The following is a 22,722-nucleotide window of genomic DNA, read 5'->3' on the forward strand; positions in this document are numbered from 1 at the left end:
TGAACAGAAGTATTTTACCAGCATAATATAATCTGCAGTATGATCATTGCTTTAACAAGGTAACAGATAGCTTTAAGATGGCCTAAAGATGTTTATGCATAAATGTTATCATATTAACCTTGTATTTCAGACGCAGTTATAATTATTTTATACACATTGCATATCTGTGCTTATTTTGAGTTGATGTTCGGTTCATTAAGGGTCTTAAGTTAATGTTACCCAGCTCAATAGAGAAAATAAAAAAAATAAAAGAAACAGTTATCGATCTACAAGCTCGTAGCATGCGTGATAATCTGGTATTTTCTGGTATTCCAGAAGCCGCTGGAGAGGACGCGGAGACCACTGTAAAAAGCTTCATCAAAACCCACCTGAAGCTGCCGGAGGACACTGTGAAGAACATCGTCTTCGATCGGGTACATCGCCTCGGCCCCATTCGGGCTACGGCCGGGAGACCACGTCCTATCGTGGCCAAATTCGGCCACTTCAAACAAAAGCAACATGTGAAAAGCCGCGGCAGGGAATTAAAAGGAACGGACTTCAGTGTGAACGACCAGTTCCCCAAAGAGATCTTGGAACGACGCAGGGTCCTCTTCCCAATCCGACGCGGCTTCATCCAGAAGGGCTCCCGCGCTGTCATCGCTGTGGACCGGCTGTACGTGGACGGACAGCTCCACCGCGACCCCAACATCACTCCGTGGCTGTATTAACCTCACACCAGATAAGAATCAGCTACACCATTTCCCTATCCACTCACGCTAACTTGCATCAACATCTGTTTAACTTACCGGTATCAAATCGCATCTTAAAGTGTGATTTCATAGCAGAATTAACACCGTCACTCTCCGTCAGTGATTTAATTGGAATGTTTACGTTTTGTTTCTGTTTTTTTTCTTCTCGTTTTTTTTTCCTCTTTTCCCCCTCTTGGTTTTATGCTGCTCACCCCTGTCCTTGGTTTCTTTCTTTATTCCTTTCACTGCCTCGATCACCTGCTTCGACACTCATCCACAAACATTTCGACACATACGCACCATGCGCTCAACGGCAGCACATTTACATCAGTCAGACGGCGCACACAGTCATATAAGATACACACACACTTAAGCCAAGCCTACTCATATTAGTAACTATGCATACACAAAGTCAGACTCAGGGAGCATCTCGCCACACATTTTTTCTCTCTCCTTCTCTTTATTTATGAACAAGTGACGTATTCTCTCCACCTGTCTAAGCAACGCACACAGCATACATCCCTAGTTATACACAAACATCTATGGGTACACTGAGGTTCATTACATGGAATATAAATGGAGCTGGCTCCAGAGAAAAGAGGTTAAAAATATTTAACCAACTCAAAAAACTACAGGCAGATGTTGTCCTTTTACAAGAGACCCACAGACCTCTTAGAGGTTCGAATGAACTTAAAACACCTGAGTTTCCTAATGTGTTCTCAGCTTGTTATAATTCTAGACAAAGGGGAGTAGCAATTTTAATACATAAAAATATTAATTTCACAGTACTCGACACAGTTATAGATCCAGAGGGCAGATTCTTAATCATTAAACTATCTATACTTGATAAAAAGCTATGTATTGCAAGTGTATATGGTCCAAATGTTGATGATCCCTCATTCTTTCACGTTTTTTTTCAGTGAACTCTGAACACTTAGATGGCACACTTGTTCTTGGAGGCGACCTCAACCTTGGACTAAATGAAGACATGGATAGGCTCAATACAGCGGGAACTCAGCGTAATTGGCAGTCCATAAATATAATCAAACAGTATATGAGCGACTTTGGTCTTTGCGATGCATGGCGCTCCCTTCACCCCACCAGTAAGGAATATACTTTTTTCTCACATGTCCATCACTCCTACTCTCGTCTGGATTACTTTTTGGTCAGCAGCTCACTGCTGAACGACATTTCAGACACTGAGATTCACCCTATAGCTGTCAGCGATCATGGTCCTGTATCTTTAACACTAATGCACAAGAATAATACTACGCCAAGAAAAAACTGGAGATTTAATATATCACTACTTAAAGATGAAGACTTTATTAAATATTTTAAAAAAAGAGTGGACTTCATATTTGGACTATAATGACACTCCCGAAACATCAGCTTCTGTTCTATGGGAAGCAGGGAAAGCTGTGATGAGAGGTAAAATAATTTCTTTCTCATCACATAAAAAGAAAAAAGAAAACAAAAATATTCAGGAATTAGAAAAAAAACATCAAATCACTAGAAGAAGCCTACGCGTCCCACCAAGATCAGGAAACATTGAACAAAATACGCAAAACAAAACTAGAATTAAATGAGATAATTGATTAAAAAAAACAATTCTTAGTACAAAGACTACGCCTACAAAATTATGAACATGGTAATAAATCCGGTCAATTTCTAGCAAACCAGCTAAAAATAAATAAAGAAAAAACAACTATATGTGCTGTTCAAGATTCATCTGGGAACACAATATATGATCAGATACAAATAAACAACATTTTCAGGGATTTCTATAAAACGTTGTATTCACCACAAATAAATCCATCTAAAAAAGAAATTGATCAGTTTTTGGACAACATAACTCTTCCAAAATTATTAGACACTCAAGCAATGGCACTGGATTCACCACTGACACCAGGTGAACTCCAGGAAGCCCTGATAAGTATGCCCAATAATAAGTCTCCAGGTCCAGACGGCTTTCCTGCAGAATTCTACAAAGAATTCTGGTCGATTCTAGCACCAGTTTTCTACAGAACGTTGTTGGAAATTAAAGAAAAGGGCAGTGTGATGGACCGAGTTGAAAAACAGGAGGAGCCCAGGAATTATTTGAAAAATATAGTTTCCATTTATTTAACCCCCAAAAATTATATTTACAAGACTAATAAATGTTGAGCTCATAAAAGAGGTCAAAGAAACAAAACTGAACTCAGGCAAAGACTGCAAACTTAACAAACCAAATGACTGCCCAAACATACATAATTGACCTAAACATGAAATGACATACAAGGGTATATATAATGGCTGATCAGACCATTGTGACACATGAGGGGTAACAAACAAAACACAATCATAAATCACAAACGCTGCAGTACAATCTGGTTTGTTAATAAACTAAACACTAAAGAAGAAACTCAAAAACCCCATTAAACCCTAAACTCAAATATTTAATTAAATACAAATACTTTGTTTTTAAAGTAAAGAAAACACACATTCCCCCCTTCAGCAGGAAGTGGTGGTGTGGTCCAATCATCTTCCTTTGTATTTAATGGTTTCAAACCCTGGCTACCATCTTTTGTCCAACAACTCCCAGGGATGATGGCAGGTAAGAAATAAAAGACAAAAGTTAGTCAGAAAACAAAGAAATTAAGTAGTATGAATACATAAGTAAACTAAATGTGCGTGCTTACAAATAGAACAAATGTATCCAAACCAATCAATGAAGTTATTGGCAACTAAAATGTATTACTATGTTCAAATGAAGAATGAAAATTAGTGATGGGCAGATGAAGCCCCATGAAGCACTGAAGCTTTTCATCCAATTGGTTCACCCCAACGCGAAGCTTCATGAAGCTTCATTTGCTCTAGCAGGACACCTACTGGACGTAAAAATAATAGCTGGCATGAATTTGAAGAGTGTGGCATTTTGCACACAGCCTGTAAATGTCAACAACAAAAGGAGTGTGTAAAACATGTATATTGTAGTGATGGCAGTATACTGTGTATATTTATAGTGGCAGTATGGGAAATGATTATTTGGAAATGCTTGAAATGGAAATGATCATTTACTGTGAGGTGTGGTTGGGGTGTGGACAGTGGTTGTGCTTTTGTAACGTTGAGGTATGGACAGCTACACACTGAGCCTCAGTCCTGCCTGTTCACATTTTATTCTGTAAAAACTAAATTTTCACTGCTTTTATGACCTTTTTAGTGGGGAGAACATAGCTAGGATTTAATGATTTAACAAATCTTTTGAATCCTTTGTCCTCCACAATGCTAAATGGCTGGGAGTCCTCAATCACCATGCTGACCAGGTCTTCATCTATTTGAGATTGTTCTCCTGAGGAAAGACAATAAAGATAAAGCACAAATATAAATATCACACACGTAACTTATAACAGTTGTATAATATTGTTATATCATTTAGTAACATTACTGCATCCTATATTATCATTGCATTTGATGGCTCACCTGGTCTTGCTCCACAATCGGTGTACCCCTTATTCTCATGCAAAGCTCTGTAGTGCCTAAGCATGGATGAGGTGTTGCTGTTATATCCCAGCTCACTGGCACATAGCAAACACTTCACCTTGTACAAAAGTCAAGACAGCTCAACATAAATTGTATTGCACCATCAGTATCATGAAACTACATCTTCTGTAGAAATACCTTGTTGGGAGGAATAAGATCAAAATGTTCCCACACAGGGGAGGACATCCTCCTCTTCTTAGCTGGCTCCATTCTCTCCTGACTTTCCTCACTCTCATAAACCTCCATACGGTCTCCAAACTCTCACTAACCGCAACTCTCCATCAAACACCCACATTTTTGAATGAAGTCTGAGGGGTTTATATCGCTGTCATATCTCGCGGCAAAGTTCGAACCACTTCATGAACCAGTCACGTGGTACAGCCGGGCAGCGAGGCTTCGGACGTCATCATTTTCAGCTCCTCCCATAAATGAAGCAAGCCTCGATACGCGCTTCGCGGAAACGCCCCCTCCATTACTCGATACAGAACGTCCCATCACTAATGAAAATACAAAAGTTACCGATTTTAGAGTGTGGCCACAGGTTTGGCCATCACACACCCCCCCACTTCTGGATCTTCCATCAGGCAGCGAGAGAGGTAATCAGCAGTGGTATTGTCTTTACCAGGGATATAGTGAACCTTAAACCGGTATGGCTGCATAGCCAGATACCACCTGGTGATTCTCCCATTAGTGTCTTTCATTCTCTCCAGCCACTGCAGGACTTTGTGGTCAGTTTGAAGGATGAATTCTCTTCCCAGCAAATAATACTTGAAAGAGTCAAGTGCCCATTTAATGGCCAAGGCTTCCTTCTCAACCGTTGCGTAGCGGCTCTCCCTTGGTAGCAGCTTACGGCTGATGTAGGCGACAGGATGTCGATCCTCTGATGGTCCCTGCAGAAGCACTGCTCCCAAACCCTTTTCAGAAGCATCAGTCTGCAATGTAAAGTCTTTTGTGAAATCTGGTGAGTGCAGAACGGGGTCCTTACTCAGGGACTGGCGAAGGTCTTTGAAAGCTGCAACAGCTTCAGCTGTCCACCGAATCTTATTGGGACATCTTGAGCCAATCCTGTCCGTCAGTGGGGCTGCTCTAGCTGAGAAGTTGGGAATGAATCTGTTGTAGAACGCAGCCATGCCGAGGAAGGATCGCAGCTGTTTCCTGGTTTGTGGAAGAGGACATGATGCAATTGCATTAATTTTGTCAACCTGTGGTTTAATTGTCCCACCTCCAACAGTAAACCCGAGGTACTGGACTTCAGTCCTAGCAAGAGCACACTTTGCCGGATTGATGGTAAGCCCTGCGGAACACAGCCGATCCAGCACGATTCTTAGGTGATCCACATGCTCTTCCCAAGTTCCACTGAAAACAACAACATCATCAAGGTACGCACAGGTGAATGCTGAGAGCCCACAGAGTACCTTATCCATTAGTCTTTGAAATGTTGCTGGGGCCCCATGCAGACCAAATGGCAAGACTGAACTCGAACAATCCCCACGGAGTACGGAATGCTGTCAACTCTTGAGACTGTTTAGTGAGAGGTACTTGCCAGTATCCCTTGGAGAGATCAATGGTCGTTAGATATTTTGCCTTCCCCAAACGCTCAATGAGATCGTCAATGCGTGGCATCGGGTAGGAGTCAAATTTTGATATGGAATTGAGATACCTGAAGTCGATGCAAAAATGTATCGTGCTATCCTTTTTCGGAGCCAACACAACAGGGTTGCACCACTCACTTGTTGAAGGTTGAATGATTCCAAGAGACAGCATGAGGTCCACCTCCTCCTTTAACTCCACCAGGAAGCGTTCCGGTATCCTGTAACTCATACGCTTCACAGCTGCATCAGGTTTTAAAACAATGTCATGCTCCACCAGACTCGTGCGACCTGGGTACTTTTGAAATATGTCTGAATTAATCAGAGGCGTTACCTGAGACTGTTGCTCACTGGTGAGATGGCTCAGGTCCAGGACAGAGACTGTTACTGAAGGCAAGTAGTCATTAACTTCTTCCTCCTCATCCACGCTGTGAATAAGCAAACACTCTGTTTTATTCTCAGTGCGTGGAATCCATTCCTTAAGAAGGTTAACATGGAGCACTCTACTCCCTCGCTGGAGACCTGGTGTAGAAACTTTATAGGTAGTAGGTCCAAGTTTCTTCTGTACTTCAAAGGGTCCCTGCCACCTTGCCAGCAACTTGCTGTCAGAAGTTGGCAACATTACCAAAACCTTCTGGCCAGGGACAAAACTCCTGTGGCGAGCTTTTTTTATCAAACAAAGTCTTTTGTTGCCTCTGAGCAGCTGCCATATGACTCTGAGCCAGTTCACTCATCTGCTGAAGCTTTTCTCTCATATGAATGACATATGAAGTAACATTGACCGATTCCTCTTTACCTTGCTCTCCCTCCCATGAGTCCTTTAGCAGGGTCAATGGGCCTCTCACCTCATGGCCATAAAGAAGCTCAAACGGGGAGAAGCCAGTGGAGGCTTGAGGAACTTCCCTGTAGGCAAAAAGGAGGTATGGCAGCCACTGGTCCCAATCAGACCCTGTATCATTGACAAACTTTCGGAGCATTTGTTTGAGAGTTTGGTTGAAGCGCTCCGTCAGTCCATCTGTCTGTGGGTGATAAGGGGTTGTCCGCATACTCCTGATGCCTAACAGCTTATAGACCTCTTTCAACAGTGTGGACATAAAATTAGTGCCCTGGTCAGTTAAAATCTCCTGTGGGAATCCAACCCTTGAGAACAGTTGAATCAATGAGGAAGCTACAGTTTTTGCTTTAACAGTTTTTAATGGAAAGACTTCAGGATACCTCGTAGCATAGTCTGTAATGACTAGCATAAAGCGATTTCCAGATTTGCTTTTTTCTACAGGACCAACTACGTCCATGCCAAGACGCTGAAATGGTATACCAATGATTGGGAGAGGTTGGAGTGGTGCTTTGGTGGGGGCTCTAATTGAAGTCTTCTGACATTGAGGACAACTCCTGCAAAACATAGCAACATCTGAGCGTAAACCAGGCCAGAAAAAGTATCGCTTGATGCGAGCGGTGGTCTTATGCTTCCCTAGGTGGCCAGCCCAGGGAATGGAGTGCCCCAAAGTAAGCACTGTTTCACGGGCTACTTTAGGGACCACTAACTGTTTAACCTGGCCGTGCTGGTGGTATAAAATGCCATCTTGCAGAATGTACAGCTCTTTATTTGTGTCAGATTCAACAGAGTCCTTTTCCTTAGCCCTCAGCAACATGGCAGACAAAGTTGGATCAGCCTGCTGCATTTGTCTGATGTTCGTAGGTACTGAAAAACCTAAAGGCATATCTGGAGCAGCCTGAACTGATGTCTTTCCAACAGTGTGTTGAAATTTTTCACGTCTTCTTTGACTGCGTGGCTTCCGAGACTTCCCGGGATCTGTCTCTAGTTCAGCCTCAAAGAAGGGTAAAGCACTGAGGGTTGCATAATGCTCATCCTGATTTTTAGTTTGAGCCCTTGTTATAGCAACATTGCACTCTTGCACTTCTCTCAACAAATCATAGATGACTGGCAGATCCTCCCCAAGAACTACAGGATAGGGCAGATTATCAGCTACACCAACCTTTAACAGATAGGGTGTCCCCTGCACTTCAATAAACAGATCAGCGGTAGGGTATGGTCTTTCATCACCATGTATACAGCAAACTGATAAGGTTTCAGAGGGGCATGTGTAGTCTTTTGACACATATTTCCTGTGTACCAGAGTCTGTGTGCTGCCAGTGTCTATTAAAGCATTAATTTCTTGTCCATTAATCTTAACTGTGGTGATTTTATTTGACTGCTTTCTCTCAGATTTAATATCCACATTCTGGTGAGGCACAAAACACATCTGAGATAATTTGCTTTGATTATTAGGACACATGGGCTTAGTGTGACCTTCCTGTCCACAAAGGTAGCACACTGGTGGCCTTTTACCTGGCTTCGAGGTATTCAGAGGCTGCGTTTCCCTTGTAAAGGGCTTACCCACACCCGTCGCTGACCTCTGAGGATGCTGAGGGGGTTGCGACCGACGTGAATCTCTGGCAGCCTTCCATGCACTGTTGCTCCATGGCTGACTCTTACTTCGGGCAGCTACAAACACATCAGCCAGAGTGGCGGCCTCTGCAGCAGACTTTGGATTATGCTCCTTAATCCAGACCTGAAGCTCAGGACACAGCATTCTTAAAAACTGCTCCAAGATAATAATTTCACCAACTTCTTTTACAGTTCTGTTTTTCGGCTGAATCCATTTTTCATAAAGTTCTTTCAGTCTCGCATACAGTTCCTTGGGACTCTCATCAAAAACTTCAAGACAGCGAAATCTTTGCCTATATGTTTCTGGGTTTATATCATATTTTTGCAAAATGGCAGCTTTTACCTTCTCATATTGCAGTGAATCGTCCACATCCATATTAACATAGGCACTTCGAGCCTTACCAGTAAGAAGAGGAATGAGGTGAAAAATCCAGTCTGACTCTGGCCAACGACAAGCAGCTGCAATTCTCTCAAAAGTGGTCAGAAAATTTTCAACATCATCTTCAACAGCTAGTTTCTCCAGTTTAGGATGATGAATATGCACAGACTGACCTGTTAATATGGAGGCTGAGCCAGAACCCTCATGCTGAGATGTTGCTTGTGTCTGATAATCAGCTGGAGTTTCAACAGACTCTGGATCAGTTGATGTGGGCTCTGGAAGTGGGGTGGTTCTGGCCTGCACTTCCATTTGCAAAAGCCGAAACTGGTGTTGCAAACTCTTAAAACACTGTTCTTGCAGTATAGCATCCTCTCTCTGCTTTTTATCTCGAACTTCCTGTTGTCCCATGAAAGCCTGAAGAATCCCAGCAATATCAAGGAGAGTTGGCTCCCTGGTATCCTCTCCTTCAGTGTCTCCAGCCACAACTGAAATTCCTTCTTCCATCTCCTTCTCCCTCTCTGGCTGCTGCAAGGCCTCTCTGGCCTCCATTTTATTTCCTCTCTTTGGGCGCACAGCATTCTGCATGGCTCAAAAAGTTTGTCAGGGGAGAAAAAAGGGCAGAAAAATGCAAAAAAAAAAATCCTGTCTCTTCAACTGAAGGATCCCACTTCTGACACCACATGTGATGGACCGAGTTGAAAAACAGGAGGAGCCCAGGAATTATTCGAAAAATATAGTTTCCATTTATTTAACCCCCAAAAATTATATTTACAAGACTAATAAATGTTGAGCTCATAAAAGAGGTCAAAGAAACAAAACTGAACTCAGGCAAAGACTGCAAACTTAACAAACCAAATGACTGCCCAAACATACATAATTGACCTAAACATGAAATGACATACAAGGGTATATATAATGGCTGATCAGACCATTGTGACACATGAGGGGTAACAAACAAAACACAATCATAAATCACAAACGCTGCAGTACAATCTGGTTTGTTAATAAACTAAACACTAAAGAAGAAACTCAAAAACCCCATTAAACCCTAAACTCAAATATTTAATTAAATACAAATACTTTGTTTTTAAAGTAAAGAAAACACACATTCCCCCCTTCAGCAGGAAGTGGTGGTGTGGTCCAATCATCTTCCTTTGTATTTAATGGTTTCAAACCCTGGCTACCATCTTTTGTCCAGCAACTCCCAGGGATGATGGCAGGTAAGAAATAAAAGACAAAAGTTAGTCAGAAAACAAAGAAATTAAGTAGTATGAATACATAAGTAAACTAAATGTGCGTGCTTACAAATAGAACAAATGTATCCAAACCAATCAATGAAGTTATTGGCAACTAAAATGTATTACTATGTTCAAATGAAGAATGAAAATACAAAAGTTACCGACTTTAGAGTGTGGCCACAGGTTTGGCCATCACAGGCAGACTTCCATCAAATATGAATTCTGCAAACATTAATCTCCTGCTAAAACCAGGCAAAGACCCTGTATATCCCTCAAGCTATCGTCCAATATCCCTTATAAATGTAGACCTTAAAATAATCTGCAAAGCTCTCTCAAAGAGACTGGAGAAAATAACCCCCCTCTTAATTCATCCTGACCAAACTGGTTTCATAAAAGGTAGGCACTCATCAACAAATACACGAAGATTACTTAATTTGATAGACTACTCATACAGTAAAAACCTAGAAACTACAATATTCTCTTTAGACGCAGAAAAAGCATTTGACAGAGTTAACTGGAAATTTCTATTTGCAACTTTACACAAATTTGGTTTTGGATCCTCTTTCATAAACTGATTAAAAATATTATACGATTCCCCAACAGCTTGTGTTAGAACAAATGACCAAACATCCTCCAGCTTCTGTCTCTTGAGGGGCACCAGGCAGGGATGCCCACTCTCCCCTTCACTGTTTGCAATTTTTATTGAACCACTAGCAGCAGCAATTAGACAGAATTCAGTAATTAAGGGCATAAAATGCAAGAACGTGGAACATAAAATCAGCCTTTATGCGGATGATGTGTTACTCTTTCTCCAAAATTCACAAACCAATATCTCTGGGGTGATTGAATTGATAAACTCTTTTGCAAGAATATCAAATTACTCAATTAACTGGTCAAAATCTACAGTTCTACCGATTAATTGCTCCCTCCATAATTCCTCTTCTACACCACTGCAATCGGGAAATATAAAATATTTAGGTATTAATGTTCAGAGCGTTCTCACTCCCGAGGCGTAACATGTCGACGTTTTGTCACGTCCCGCGGCGTTCCTGAGGAACGCGAAAGGAGACCTTCGGCGTTCTTATGGTACGCGGCGGGTTATGGCTGGAATCCAGTGCAATGACGCTCCCGCGGGAGTAGACGTTCCAGCCCTGTATTCCAGCCCTAAACCTAACCTTATCCCTAGCCCTGACCATAACCTTATTCCTGACCTTAACCAGGACTTTAATGATGTTAAATAGCGTGTTTCTAAGCGATTTGAAGAATAAGAGCGAACATGTGTAGGTTCAGTCCAGACGGTTCTCATATTTCCTCTTTTTCCGAGGTCGTCATTTAGGAACGTGGTGGGTAGCCGAAAACGTAATATGGTGACGATTTGTCACCTAGCGTAAAATGTTACGCTTTGGGAGTGAGAACGGGTTGTAATGTTTCTCCCAAGCTTGCAGATCTAACTAAATTAAACCATATCCCACTTTTAAAGAAGGTAGAAGATGATCTGGCTAGATGGAAATGTCTACCCATATCACTCATGGGAAGGGTTGCCGCTATAAAAATGATGGTCTTACCAAAAATAAATTATTTATTCTCAATGATCCCAACTAAACCGCCACAAGATTGGTTCAGATCGCTAGATTCATGTATGTCCAAATTCCTTTGGAAAAATAAACCCCCACGTATAAGCTTAAAAACACTACAAAAGACCAAGGATAAGGGAGGATTAGAACTACCTAACTTTCAGCAGTACTTCTTAGCCAACAGGCTTCAGTTTATCTCAGGATGGCTAAAACATACCCTCTTAGATTAACCTTGGCTAGATGTAGAACAAGCACTTTGCAATAATCTAGAGATCTCAGACCTACCATTTATCAGCTCAAACATCCAACAACATGAATGCTTTAAAAGCATCAACATCAGCTCTTCTCTGACAGCATGGTGGGAGTTTCTAAAATTGACGGCGTCTTCATTAATCCCATGCAAACGTACACCTATCTGGAACAACCCTGACATATTACAAAACAATAATATGATAAACTTTTCAGATTGGAGTGGTAAAGGAATCAAATGTTTAGAACATATATTAGAAGGAACAGAATTTATCTCATTTGACGGACTAGTTACACAATATGGGATCAACAAGAAAAGATTTTTAGAATATCAACAAATTAAATCCATAGTAAAAAAGAAATTTAAACCAGGTCAAGTTGAACTACAAACACCACCAAGTGTGGTTCAATTTCTTACTCTTAAAACCCCCAAATTACTATCCAAAATATACAGAATGCTTTCTAAAACAGACGAATCAATATCACTTCCTATTGCAAAATGGGAAGCGGATTTATCAGTTAACTTAGACCAAAACTTCTGGTCTCAGATTTGTTTAAAAACCTTTCATCTAATTAGAAATCCCAGTCTTCAATTAATTCAATACAAAATATTACATAGAGTGCACTATACAGGTCATCGGATGTTCAAGATGGGCTTTACGTCTACCAACAACTGCTCACACTGCCAAACGAATTCACCGGACAATTATATCCACGCTCTTTGGTTCTGTCCACCAGTTCAGAAGTTTTGGTGCGAGATATGTGAAGACTTATCAAAGTGTCTGAAATGTAACATTCCAACTTCCCCCTTAGTGTGTTTGTTGGGCAGCTTAGATAATGTCACTTCAGAAAAGAATATCGCCCATATGGTTTTCACTGCCCTATGCATAGCCAAGAAAACAGTCCTCATGAACTGGAAAAATAAAAATAATCTTAATTCTAACCAATATAGAAATTATCTATTAGATTACATTAGTCTTGATACAGCCTCTGCCACCACATCAGATCAATTGCTCTGGGCTCCTTTGATCAGCTCCATCACCTAGTGGGGGTGGGGGGGTCATAGTTTGGTCCCGCCTTCGGGGGGTTCCCCGGAGGCATCTTCCTTGGGGGGCTCAACCCGGGGTAGCGGTCATGTCCGGTTAGGGGCTCTGTTGGCTCTCAGGTGACTGTTTCCTCGCGGCTGCGTGCAGCGGGGCTAGGGGAGGGTCTGTGCTGATGGACGTGGGTTACTGACCTGATAGCCTGGCTGCCCCTGGGTGGGTCCGGGATGGGCGTGAGGTTCTGGGGGCGCTCCGTCTCTGGGCTGGGGCCCGGGCCGGGCCTCGGGGACTTGGGTCCTGGTTGGTGTGTTGCTGGAGTTGTGGGCGGGTGGGTGCATGGGTGCCCAGCCCTGGAGCAGGGTGCCGCCGGTGCATCGAGCCACCTGGGGGGCTCTTCAACTGGTGGGGGAGATTGTCACATCTTGCAGGAGCTTTCCTCTCCTCGGGAGCGCTCTCTGCAGGAGGGGGAGATACAGGAGAGGTGGAGGAAGATCTCAGCCTGGGTGTTTATTGTCTTATGTAGTCTGGAAGATGAGTGGATGGTGGGGTGGGTGCAGTTTTCTCTGTGGTGGGGTTGGGTGGCCTGTCCCGGGCTCTGTGGGGCTGGGAGGCGCTGCTGCACTGGGCCCCGGTCTGGAAGGGCCTGGGCCCCCCCCCACCCCAAAATTGAGGCAGGCTGCCTCTGCCTCAATTTTATCTCACAACTTAGACATTCGCATTACTCACACTCTCATTACACATACATATAGGATCTTGGGGGTGAGCACGCTACACGGAATCCAAAGTACCATCAGGGTGTACACCCCACCCCTGGCATCGTTGCCCACCTCTCAAGGTTAAATACACGTAGACATTGAGGGCTAGCAGGAGGGACCATGCGCTTACCTGCTGCTCTCTGGCAGGTAGCTCCATGCCCTCCTGGGTTTTAAATGCACCTTAGAACACACATGCATCAACACTACAATGAGCGGGTGGAGGGAGGTTTGGAGTCTTCTCTCACCCCCATTCTCTGCGACCTGCTGGAGCGGGGGGGGCTAGGAGGAGGAGTTGGCCGTCCGACTGCGGTCTGGAGTGTGGGGCCTCCCTGCTGCTGCGGAGTCGGGGCGGTCTGCCTCACCCCACCGCAGGGAAAAGGGTAACACCACCTGGGTCTGGGTGCTGTTCCCCCTCCAGGGGCAAGGGTACCTAGACCCGGTTTGTAGAGTACGCTTGGGGAGTGTGATCGTGTGTACAGCGTCTCTTTATGTCTGTCTCCACGTTGGTTGAGTGTGGAGTAAGTGCATATGAGAGCATGAGGGTGGGAATGGATGTTTGTATATGTGTGTGCCTGTATTTCTGTGTCTATATGTCAGGTTGGGTGTCAGGCGCCACCTCTCTGGGGACATCTCAGGCTCTCCAAGGTTTGGAGGCCTATCTCCCCTTACCACCACTTCCCCTGCCAGTGGCGGACTCCCTCAGACATCGGTGCGTTGGTGGTTCTTTGTGTCCGGGGATGGGCGTCCAGGTACACACCGGCTCACTCCTTGGCGGCCGCTTATTGGGGCCTGGAGCCTGGGGCTCGCTCGGGCCACTTCGGAGGTGGGGTGCCCCCGGCCTCTCGGCCTGGGGCTCGGTCACTCAGGCACGGCTGGCTGCCGGCGGAGCTCGCGGGCTCGTCACTGCAACTCCCCCTGGCTTCTGCTCCGCGGCTGCTGAGTGAGCCCTCATCTGGGACTCTCCTCAGCTCTTTCTGGGACAGTGGTGCGGCTGCCCCTCTGTTGGTCTTCCTTGGTCTCTTGTGTTCTGGGGGCCTCTGGATGTCTGGAGTTTTGATCTCCTCCATACCTGCTTCATGCCCTGGAGGACGGGGCTGTGGCCCCCCCACACCCTCTAGCAGATCATTACATGAAGGAACCTTTTAAAAAAACAAGCGCGTCCATGCTCACAGGTGTACACACGGGTGATCACACCCACAAACTACACCCTTTTTGGCTCCTACCTCAAAGCACACTGTGTTCTGTTGATCTTATGTGCTGCACAATAATGTTTAATATTTAGTATTTACTGTCATATTCCCATATATCATTGTGATGCTGTTTATTCTATTACTCTTGTTCTCTTCTGCTTGTTTTCTTTTTTCTTTCTTAGCAGGTGATCCAGGTGATTGATATATGCATTTTTTATTTCTTTTTATTTCTTTTTTTTTCTGCTCATTCTGTTGGTTTTTGTCTTTTGCCCTTCTCCCCCGTCCCTCTTCTCAGCTGTTTCTCTTTCCCTCTTTCTTTCTCTCCTTCTTTCCCCCAGTCAAGTCTGTCCCGTATTCAGTAAGTGAAAATAAAATAAACAATAAAAGGTGAATCAAATGGACCATTACGGCAAGGCTGGGATGGTCAATTTGGTAAAGTAAATCTGTTGGGCATCTTTCTTTGCCTTTAGACAATAATTCTGATGGCAAAAGAGCCAAACGGGACAGGCAAAAAAAAAAAAGGGTCTTAAGCTTCACTGGCGTGACTGTTCAGGTGTAACATGTTGAGGGAAACTAGAACATAGAAGGAATTGCAATACATGCTTATAAAACACTTATATCAGGTCATTTTTATTATCGTTTATAAGTTCATATTTTTGTATTAAGCTTTTAGTAGAGGTTCTTGATTGAAACATTTATTTAGTAGATGACATATACATAGTTTCAGTTCGGTTATTACATATATGAGAGTGGCTTCTGTCTCTCTGTCTGGTTAGAGGTCAGGAGCTAGTTGGCGAGGTGAAATAGGGTGCAATTGTGGTTAGCGCGCACACACACACACACACACACACACACACCCGTTTCTTGGGTTAGAGGGACAATTTCTGAAATTTTTGGCAAATCAGACTGGACATAGGGCTATGGGGACACCGGGTTCCAGAGGTGCTAGAGCTACAATATGCATATCAAAAATCATGAAAAAAATCAGCAAACCTATACACAACTTAAAATTTAAACATTTTCTTTGCTCGACTGAGATATAAAAAAGGCTATTTTTTCAGACATTCTGGTGGTTTGTAGAGACTTTTCTGTAGCTCGGTCTATAAGGACAGTCTGGTGTACAAGGTCAGTGATGTCATCATACATATACACAAAGTATAGTCTGTTCTGAAGGGACACATGGTGTGTAAAGCCAGTCTACTGTACACACACACACTGAGTAAATCTGGTTTAAAAGGACACATGGTGTGTAAAGCCAGTTCACTGTACATATACTCACACATGCACTAAGTATAACCTTCTTAGAAAAGAACGTGTATTATAAGACTGTGACTGATACATCATTATAGTAAAATTGAATAAATTTGCTTAGGCTGCTGCCCCTGCGACCCGGCCTCGGATAAGCGGTTGAAGATGGATGGATGGATGAATAAATTAAAAAAATAATAAAAAGACTATATTTTGGTTTTCTCTGATGAGCATTACAATCTGACATACAAGCTTACATAAAACACCACAGATCATATCGGTTGTGATCTACTAACAGGTGGTCAAAGTGTCATTAAAACAACTAGAAGCATAATAATAATAATAATAATAATAATAATGGATTGGATTTATATAGCGCTTTTCTAGGCACCCAAAGCGCTTTACAATACCACTATTCATTCACTCTCACATTCATACACTGGTGGAGACAGCTACAGTTGTAGCCACAGCTGCCCTGGGGCAGACTGACAGAGGCCAGGCTGCCATATCGCGCCATCAGCCCCTCTGGCCAACACCAGTAGGCAAGTAGGGTAAAGTGTCTTGCCCAAGGACACAACGACCAGGACAGAGAGCCCAGGGATCGAACCGGCGACCATAACACAACAGTGCTTACATCAACTAGAACAAACTATGTATTATAGAGTTTTTCATTGTCCTGAAGAAACTGGCACTGAGTGGCTGACCAATAAAACAGCACCTTTGCACACCAGGGGTGAGTCGGGCTGACACCATGACTTATACATAAGACTTATATCAACACACAACACATTTGTTGAATTACTGAACTATATTTAATATAACCAACTCAATAATCAATTCCTTAAAAGGACAGCATTGTAACAATTATTGAAGGAAAATAAAAGTGAATCCTGGCATTAAAAGACTCAGGCTAACCACACATCAAAACAAAACACTGCCTGTGAGCACAGTGAAGTCAACTACATACTTTTTGAATGGAGAACACTAACCTTGAAATCAGGCCCAGAAAGGTAAAGGCTCAGACTGTCAAAAAGTGCATTTAGTGTTTAACATTTATTTTATTTTTTTTAAAGGCCAGTCCTCTGTTGCGCACAAAATCTCGAATGTTTTGAATAGATCTCGTCTCCAAGATAGGTTGTTCCTTTTCTTTGCACTTCAGACACTGCTGGTTGGTGACAGTGATACCGTTTTCAATAAAAGGCTTCATATGTTTCATCACCGCTCCTATCTCCTCCTCAGACCATGGTCTCTTCACACACCGCCTTGATGAAACACATAAACCTGTTCAATAAAACAAAACAAATTTGAAGTTTAAAAAGATCATGTGAGATGCACTTGTAGGTAGAGATGGTGTTCAAAACTGTGAAAACAAGCTGGTACTTGTCTAAACAAATTGTGTGTGATAATAAATAGACTGTAGACCTGATAAAATTTAAAGTTTGATTGTTTTCATTAACATGATAGTTCATCACACTGCTTGGTAAACACAAAATACATTCAGCTTCTTTATATGTTATATGATGTCTAACCACATGATGTTGGTGTTGACTGCACATAGTGCCTAGTGATGGACATGGCATCTGATTTATATCATACCTTTAGTAACTGAGTCAGGGACAGGAGGTGAACCAGAAGTCACACAGGCATCATTCCCCTGGTCATCTAAAAAAAATTGCACAGTATAAATGTATGGTTTTAAAGAGGCTTTCTGCCTACCAATCAAACACCATGGGCACAGAGGGGACAGTGACAGCCAGTTCTATTATACTAACTATACACATGGCAATGCTGCTGAACTGGATGAAGTCAACAATACCTTGGGTAATAAGTTTACTGGGAAATGATGTAGATTTTGCACAGGCCAAATTTTGCTTGGCCAAAACTGATGAAGCATCAAAATACTAGTCATAAAGCATTAGTGTCACAATTAGGAATGGAACAACTAACAATCGACCATGTAAAAATGTACTGATGGTTAGTAATATTGTTCTATTCACAATCCCAGGTTATCGTAATCAGCATAGTAGTGTTAATAGTAAAGTCTGATTTCATTTTTAATGCAATGAAAAACAGAGATGCAAATGGCATTAATGAAACAAGAGAGCATCGTTATCATACGTGATGTGCGCTGTTAAAATACGTTACTGCACATTTCACTGGATTTGTCTCTGAACAGGACTAACTCACAGATCCCAGCTCATTACATAAGATATGTTGGGAAAACTTTGAGTACAGCATTGAAAATGTACCTTGAGCTGCAGTCTCGGAGAAGTGAGGCAAATCAGAAGTCACAGAAGTTAATATTTCTTCATTGTCATTGATAGATTTTTCTAGCAAAAAAAAAAAAAATAAATAATAATATATACATATATACATTTGAAGTATTTGAACACCCTGCTATTTTGCGAGTTCTCCCACTTAGAAATCATGGAAGGGTCTGAACTTTTCATCATAGCTACATGTCCACTGTGAGAGACATAATCTAAAAGAAAATTCCGGAAATCACATTGTATGATTTTATAACAAGTTCTTTGTATATTTCTTTGTAAAATAAGTATTTGAACACTTGAGTCAAACTATATTAATATTGCCTTTGTTAACAATTACAGCGGCCAAACAGTTCCTGTAGTTCTTCACCAGGTTTGCACACATTGCAGAAGGTCTTTTGACCCACTCCTCCACACAGATCTTCTGTAGATCTGTCATGTTTTGGGCCAACACAGACTTTTAACTCCATCCACAGATTTTCTATTGGACTGAGGTCTGGAGACTAGTGAGGCCACTCCAAAACCTTGAAATGCCTCTTACGGAGCCACTCCTTGGTTTTCCTGGCTGAGTGCTTCAGGTCTTTGTCTTGTTGAAAGACCCAGCCAGAACCCATCTTCAATGCTCTGACTGAGGGAAGGACGTTTTGGCCCAAAATCTCACAATCTATGTCCCCGTTTATCTTCTCCTTAATACAGTGCAGTGGTCCTGTCCCCCGTGCAGAAAAACAGCCCAGAGCATGATGTTTCCACCCTCATGCTTCACTGTAGGATGGTATTATTGGGATGAGACTCATCCTTCTTCTTCCTCCAAACCCCAACAATGGAGTTTAGACCAAAAAGTTTTATTTTGGTCTCATCTGACCACAGGACTTTCTCCCATGACTCTGGATCATCCAGATGGTCCCTGGCAAACTTCAGACGGGCCTGGACATGGGTTGGCTTAAGAAGGGGAACCTTCAGTGTGATGAATGATTTTAAACCATGACGTCTCAGTGTATTACTGATAGTAGCCTTGCCAACGGTGGTCCCAGCTCTCTTCAGGTCATTGACCAGCTCGTCCCGTGTAGTTCTGGGCTGATTCTTCACCTTTCTTAGCATCACTGACACCCCACGAACTGAGATCTTACGTGGGGCTCCAGTCCGAGGAAGACATTAGCCTCTTCCATTCAGGGGCGCCTGCAGGAGTCTTGCAGAGGGTACGCACAGTCACCTGCACGCGCTCCATCGTGCACACGCACATGCGTGCACGCGCACTGTCGCGCACCGAGCTGCTTGGCAGTGGCTCTGGAGCCCTTTCCAGCTTTGTGAAGGTCTAAAGTTTTGTCTCTTGTGTCGTTGGACAGCTCTTTGGTTTTACTCATGTTGCTGCAACACTTTTGATAGATTGTGGGGTGCACATGTGTCTTTATGAAAGCTAACGGCATCAAACAGGTGCTGCTAAATTAGAATCATGAGCAGAGTGTAGTTGGACTGTTTAAAAGCAGAATAACAGGTCTTTGAGGGTCAGAAATCTGCATGATAAGCAAGTGTTCAAATACTTATTTTAAGCAGTAATATACAAAAACATTTTAATAAAATCATACATTGTGATTTCCGGAATTTTCTTTTAGATTCTGTCTCTCACAGTGGACATGTACCAACGCTGAAAATTTCAGATCCCTCCATGATTTCTAAGTGGGAGAACTTGCAAAATAGCAAATACTTACTTTCCTCACTGTAAATGGTATTAACTACACAGCAAAGTACAAACAGAACTGCAATAACATTATCTAAATATATAAAAATGTAAATTTTAAATATTTTATCAATACAACTGCAAAGTCTATAACACAGAATACAATAATTTCAGTACCTCGCAATGTGGAAGCATCAGGGAGTTGCTGTGATCCAGTAGCCATCCCATCTATGTCATCTATAAAATTGAAAAAATGTTATTAGACCAACCATATTCACAAACACCAAGCCGATTTAACAACATATAAACCATGCATACCACCAATTTCATCCAGAGTTTTTCCTTGAATATCCTTCACAGTTCCCTTCTCCATGGCCATGAGCAACTTGGAGATCTTAGCCAGCTGAATTGTTGATTGGGGCAGTCGATAGTATTCTCTATGGACCCTAATGTCATGGCTGAGGAAATCGGCCAGCTGGTCTAGTTCATTATCTTTCAAGTTCATGACTTGGCTTATCGTGGCAATCTGTTTGCGAAGGTTAGTTGATCTGAGGTTCTGAGGATGTTCAGCTCCGCAAGCATCTGCAAACTGACCAAACTGCCCTCTGTAGTGACCATCACTACAAGGAATGGTGAAAAGGTACATATTGTTTTCAGATACCCCGCACTCTTTCCTCTTACTAACGAGGAGTGACAGGTTATCGGTCATATCAGAAGCCAGGATCACAGCCACCTTTCGTCCTTTTTTCCCCTTCAGTTCCACTCTGGCAAACTGTTGGCAAAGCCTTTTCTCAACTTCTGTAAGCCCAGAGCTGATGTCATCGTTTAGTTTGGACATGTCACGATCTTCAAAATTTTTGACAGTCATACGTGCTACTTCACCTTCCCTCCTCCTATTGAACAAAATCACTTGACAAAGGATCACCTTTGCTAGTGCTGCATAAGTTCCTGCTGTTGGGTTATCACCTAGTTTCTCCCTAGCCGATTCCACTTGCTGACCAAGATATAACTGCAGCTTCTGAACATCTCTGGTCAGTGGAAGGCTGTCGACCTTGTTGTATTTTGCCTCACTCAGGTTTGATAAGGCTGAATGGGAAACTAATTCAGACCACTTTGTTTCATGAAGTGTGTGAAACCTCCTGATTGAATCGATCGCCTCTTGATCCTCTTCCATGAGAGCACGACACATGATAATATCACTTATTTTTCTGAGAGAATGTCCAAGCTTCAGGGCCAAACTTGGGGCTTTGAATGTGCTGGTTTCAGTATCAAAACCTGAAACTCTCTTGACAGCATTAGTAAGAATAAAGTTGGCTGGTTTTATTGCCTCTTCCATATTATGGATTCTTGTTGTGTGACGCAAAGTCACAAGTAATCTCCCAAGTTCCCTTACTTTCTGTCTTATATACTCATGCTTTGATCTGTCACTTCCATGCTTATTAAAAAGAGACTGAGCCAACTGCATAATATAATGATCATTCCTTATTGCACTAGACACATCATCCTTGTGCATCTTGCCCAGTACTGAGTAGAGTTCACTTGAAATTGGCTGAGACATTGTGGATTGAGTAGATGCTATACCAAAGACTCTATCTTTCAGCTTCTCTTCAGCATTATTCTCTGGTCTTAAAGCACATCTTTTCATATGCCGAGAAATTTCTTTTCTGGATATCATACCCTTACAGTATAAGCAGTACTCGTATGTCTCAGCGCTGCTGCTGCTCTTTTTTGAGATCCTTTTCACTTTAAGACAACCTGATCCTGTGGTTTTAACAGCAGAGTTGTGCTTGAAGTTACCAAGGTTTCGTAACCTTTCAAGATGAACTTTTCTGTTCTTTGATGATTTGGGTAACTGAAGCACCTGGGCGACTTCAGCATTTTCATTTACATGCGTCTCCAGATGACGTGCAAATTTTGTTTGAGGTTTTCCACACACAAAACAAAAATTGACTGTGCTTTTGATTAATTTTGTTGACTTGGTTGGGGATTCATTTTGGCTAATATCCACAGTACTCTTTTCGCTACATGCATCTTTTGTTTTCTGTTGGCATGACTCTGAGCTGTCTGGTTCTTGGTCGGGATGAAGATCATCAGTAGTTTCAAGATCATTCAAAATGTGCTCAAAGTTGTTCTTAACATCCATGGTCTGTTCTTTTTCAGCAAAAGTAACGCATAAATCAGGCATGCTAGCAGCATGGGAGTTTTTTGATGGTCCAGGTAACTCAATAGACAACTCTGTTCCTGAGCTTTCTGAATCTGATGCAGAATTTGGGATGTATTCTTCATCAGATGAGACATCACCCTGTTCGTAAATACAGCATAGATTAAATAACAGAAATAAACATGGGAAGGATAAATGCTAAATTGTTCATGTCACAGAGCTCGGGACGTAAACCAAAGTCTCTAGATGTCTTAAAAGTACTAAGAAATACCTCCTGATTTAAAGAAGAAAATGTGCAGCAGATATGTATTTTGTGCAAGTATTTTGATTCTGCTTGATCAATTTGCAATCTGTGATCGATTCAGTACTTTTTTGATATTTGTCCCATTTCTAATATCCAATTTATATTTTTTGAACAATGACATTAACAAAAAAAACAAACACAAAACAAAAAAACTAAGACACCAGCCCTAACCTGGTCCCGAGCCCCTCCCACAATGACCCCCACAGATCAAAATTTGTAAAACCTTTGAGACTAGATTGTATGAAACTGTTTCTTTTTTTCTTTTCTTTCTTTTCTCTCTTTTTTTTTTACAAAGGATTATAATAAAATCTAAGTAATATTTTTACAATGTGTTTATTTATTTCTGGCCTCTCTCAC

At 42.3% G+C, this 22,722-nt stretch overlaps 2 protein-coding genes across 2 annotated transcripts; both read right to left on the minus strand.

The window, feature by feature from the left end:
* Positions 1-3,870: 3,870 nt before the first annotated feature.
* On the minus strand, positions 3,871-4,713 carry LOC146680825 (uncharacterized). Its single transcript, XM_085449408.1, has 3 exons — positions 4,386-4,713; positions 4,188-4,305; positions 3,871-4,056 (listed from the first exon to the last, which is right to left on the minus strand). Exons 1-3 carry the CDS (start codon positions 4,491-4,493, stop codon positions 3,896-3,898), a joined length of 387 nt encoding a protein of 128 aa, XP_085305534.1. The 5' UTR covers positions 4,494-4,713; the 3' UTR covers positions 3,871-3,895.
* A 12,013-nt stretch (positions 4,714-16,726) lies between these two features.
* On the minus strand, positions 16,727-20,876 carry LOC146680826 (uncharacterized). The gene is made up of 5 exons (XM_085449552.1): positions 20,219-20,876; positions 20,078-20,137; positions 18,208-18,288; positions 17,555-17,620; positions 16,727-17,239 (listed from the first exon to the last, which is right to left on the minus strand). The coding sequence occupies exons 1-5, from the start codon at positions 20,766-20,768 to the stop codon at positions 16,998-17,000; spliced, it is 999 nt and encodes a 332-aa protein (XP_085305678.1). The 5' UTR covers positions 20,769-20,876; the 3' UTR covers positions 16,727-16,997.
* Positions 20,877-22,722: the final 1,846 nt, after the last annotated feature.

The sequence above is a fragment of the Copadichromis virginalis genome, linkage group LG23 (genome assembly GCF_057382275.1).
Source record: "Copadichromis virginalis isolate Kocher_CV1m ecotype Utaka linkage group LG23, C_Virginalis_male_GT1.1, whole genome shotgun sequence".
Taxonomy (NCBI): domain Eukaryota; kingdom Metazoa; phylum Chordata; class Actinopteri; order Cichliformes; family Cichlidae; genus Copadichromis; species Copadichromis virginalis.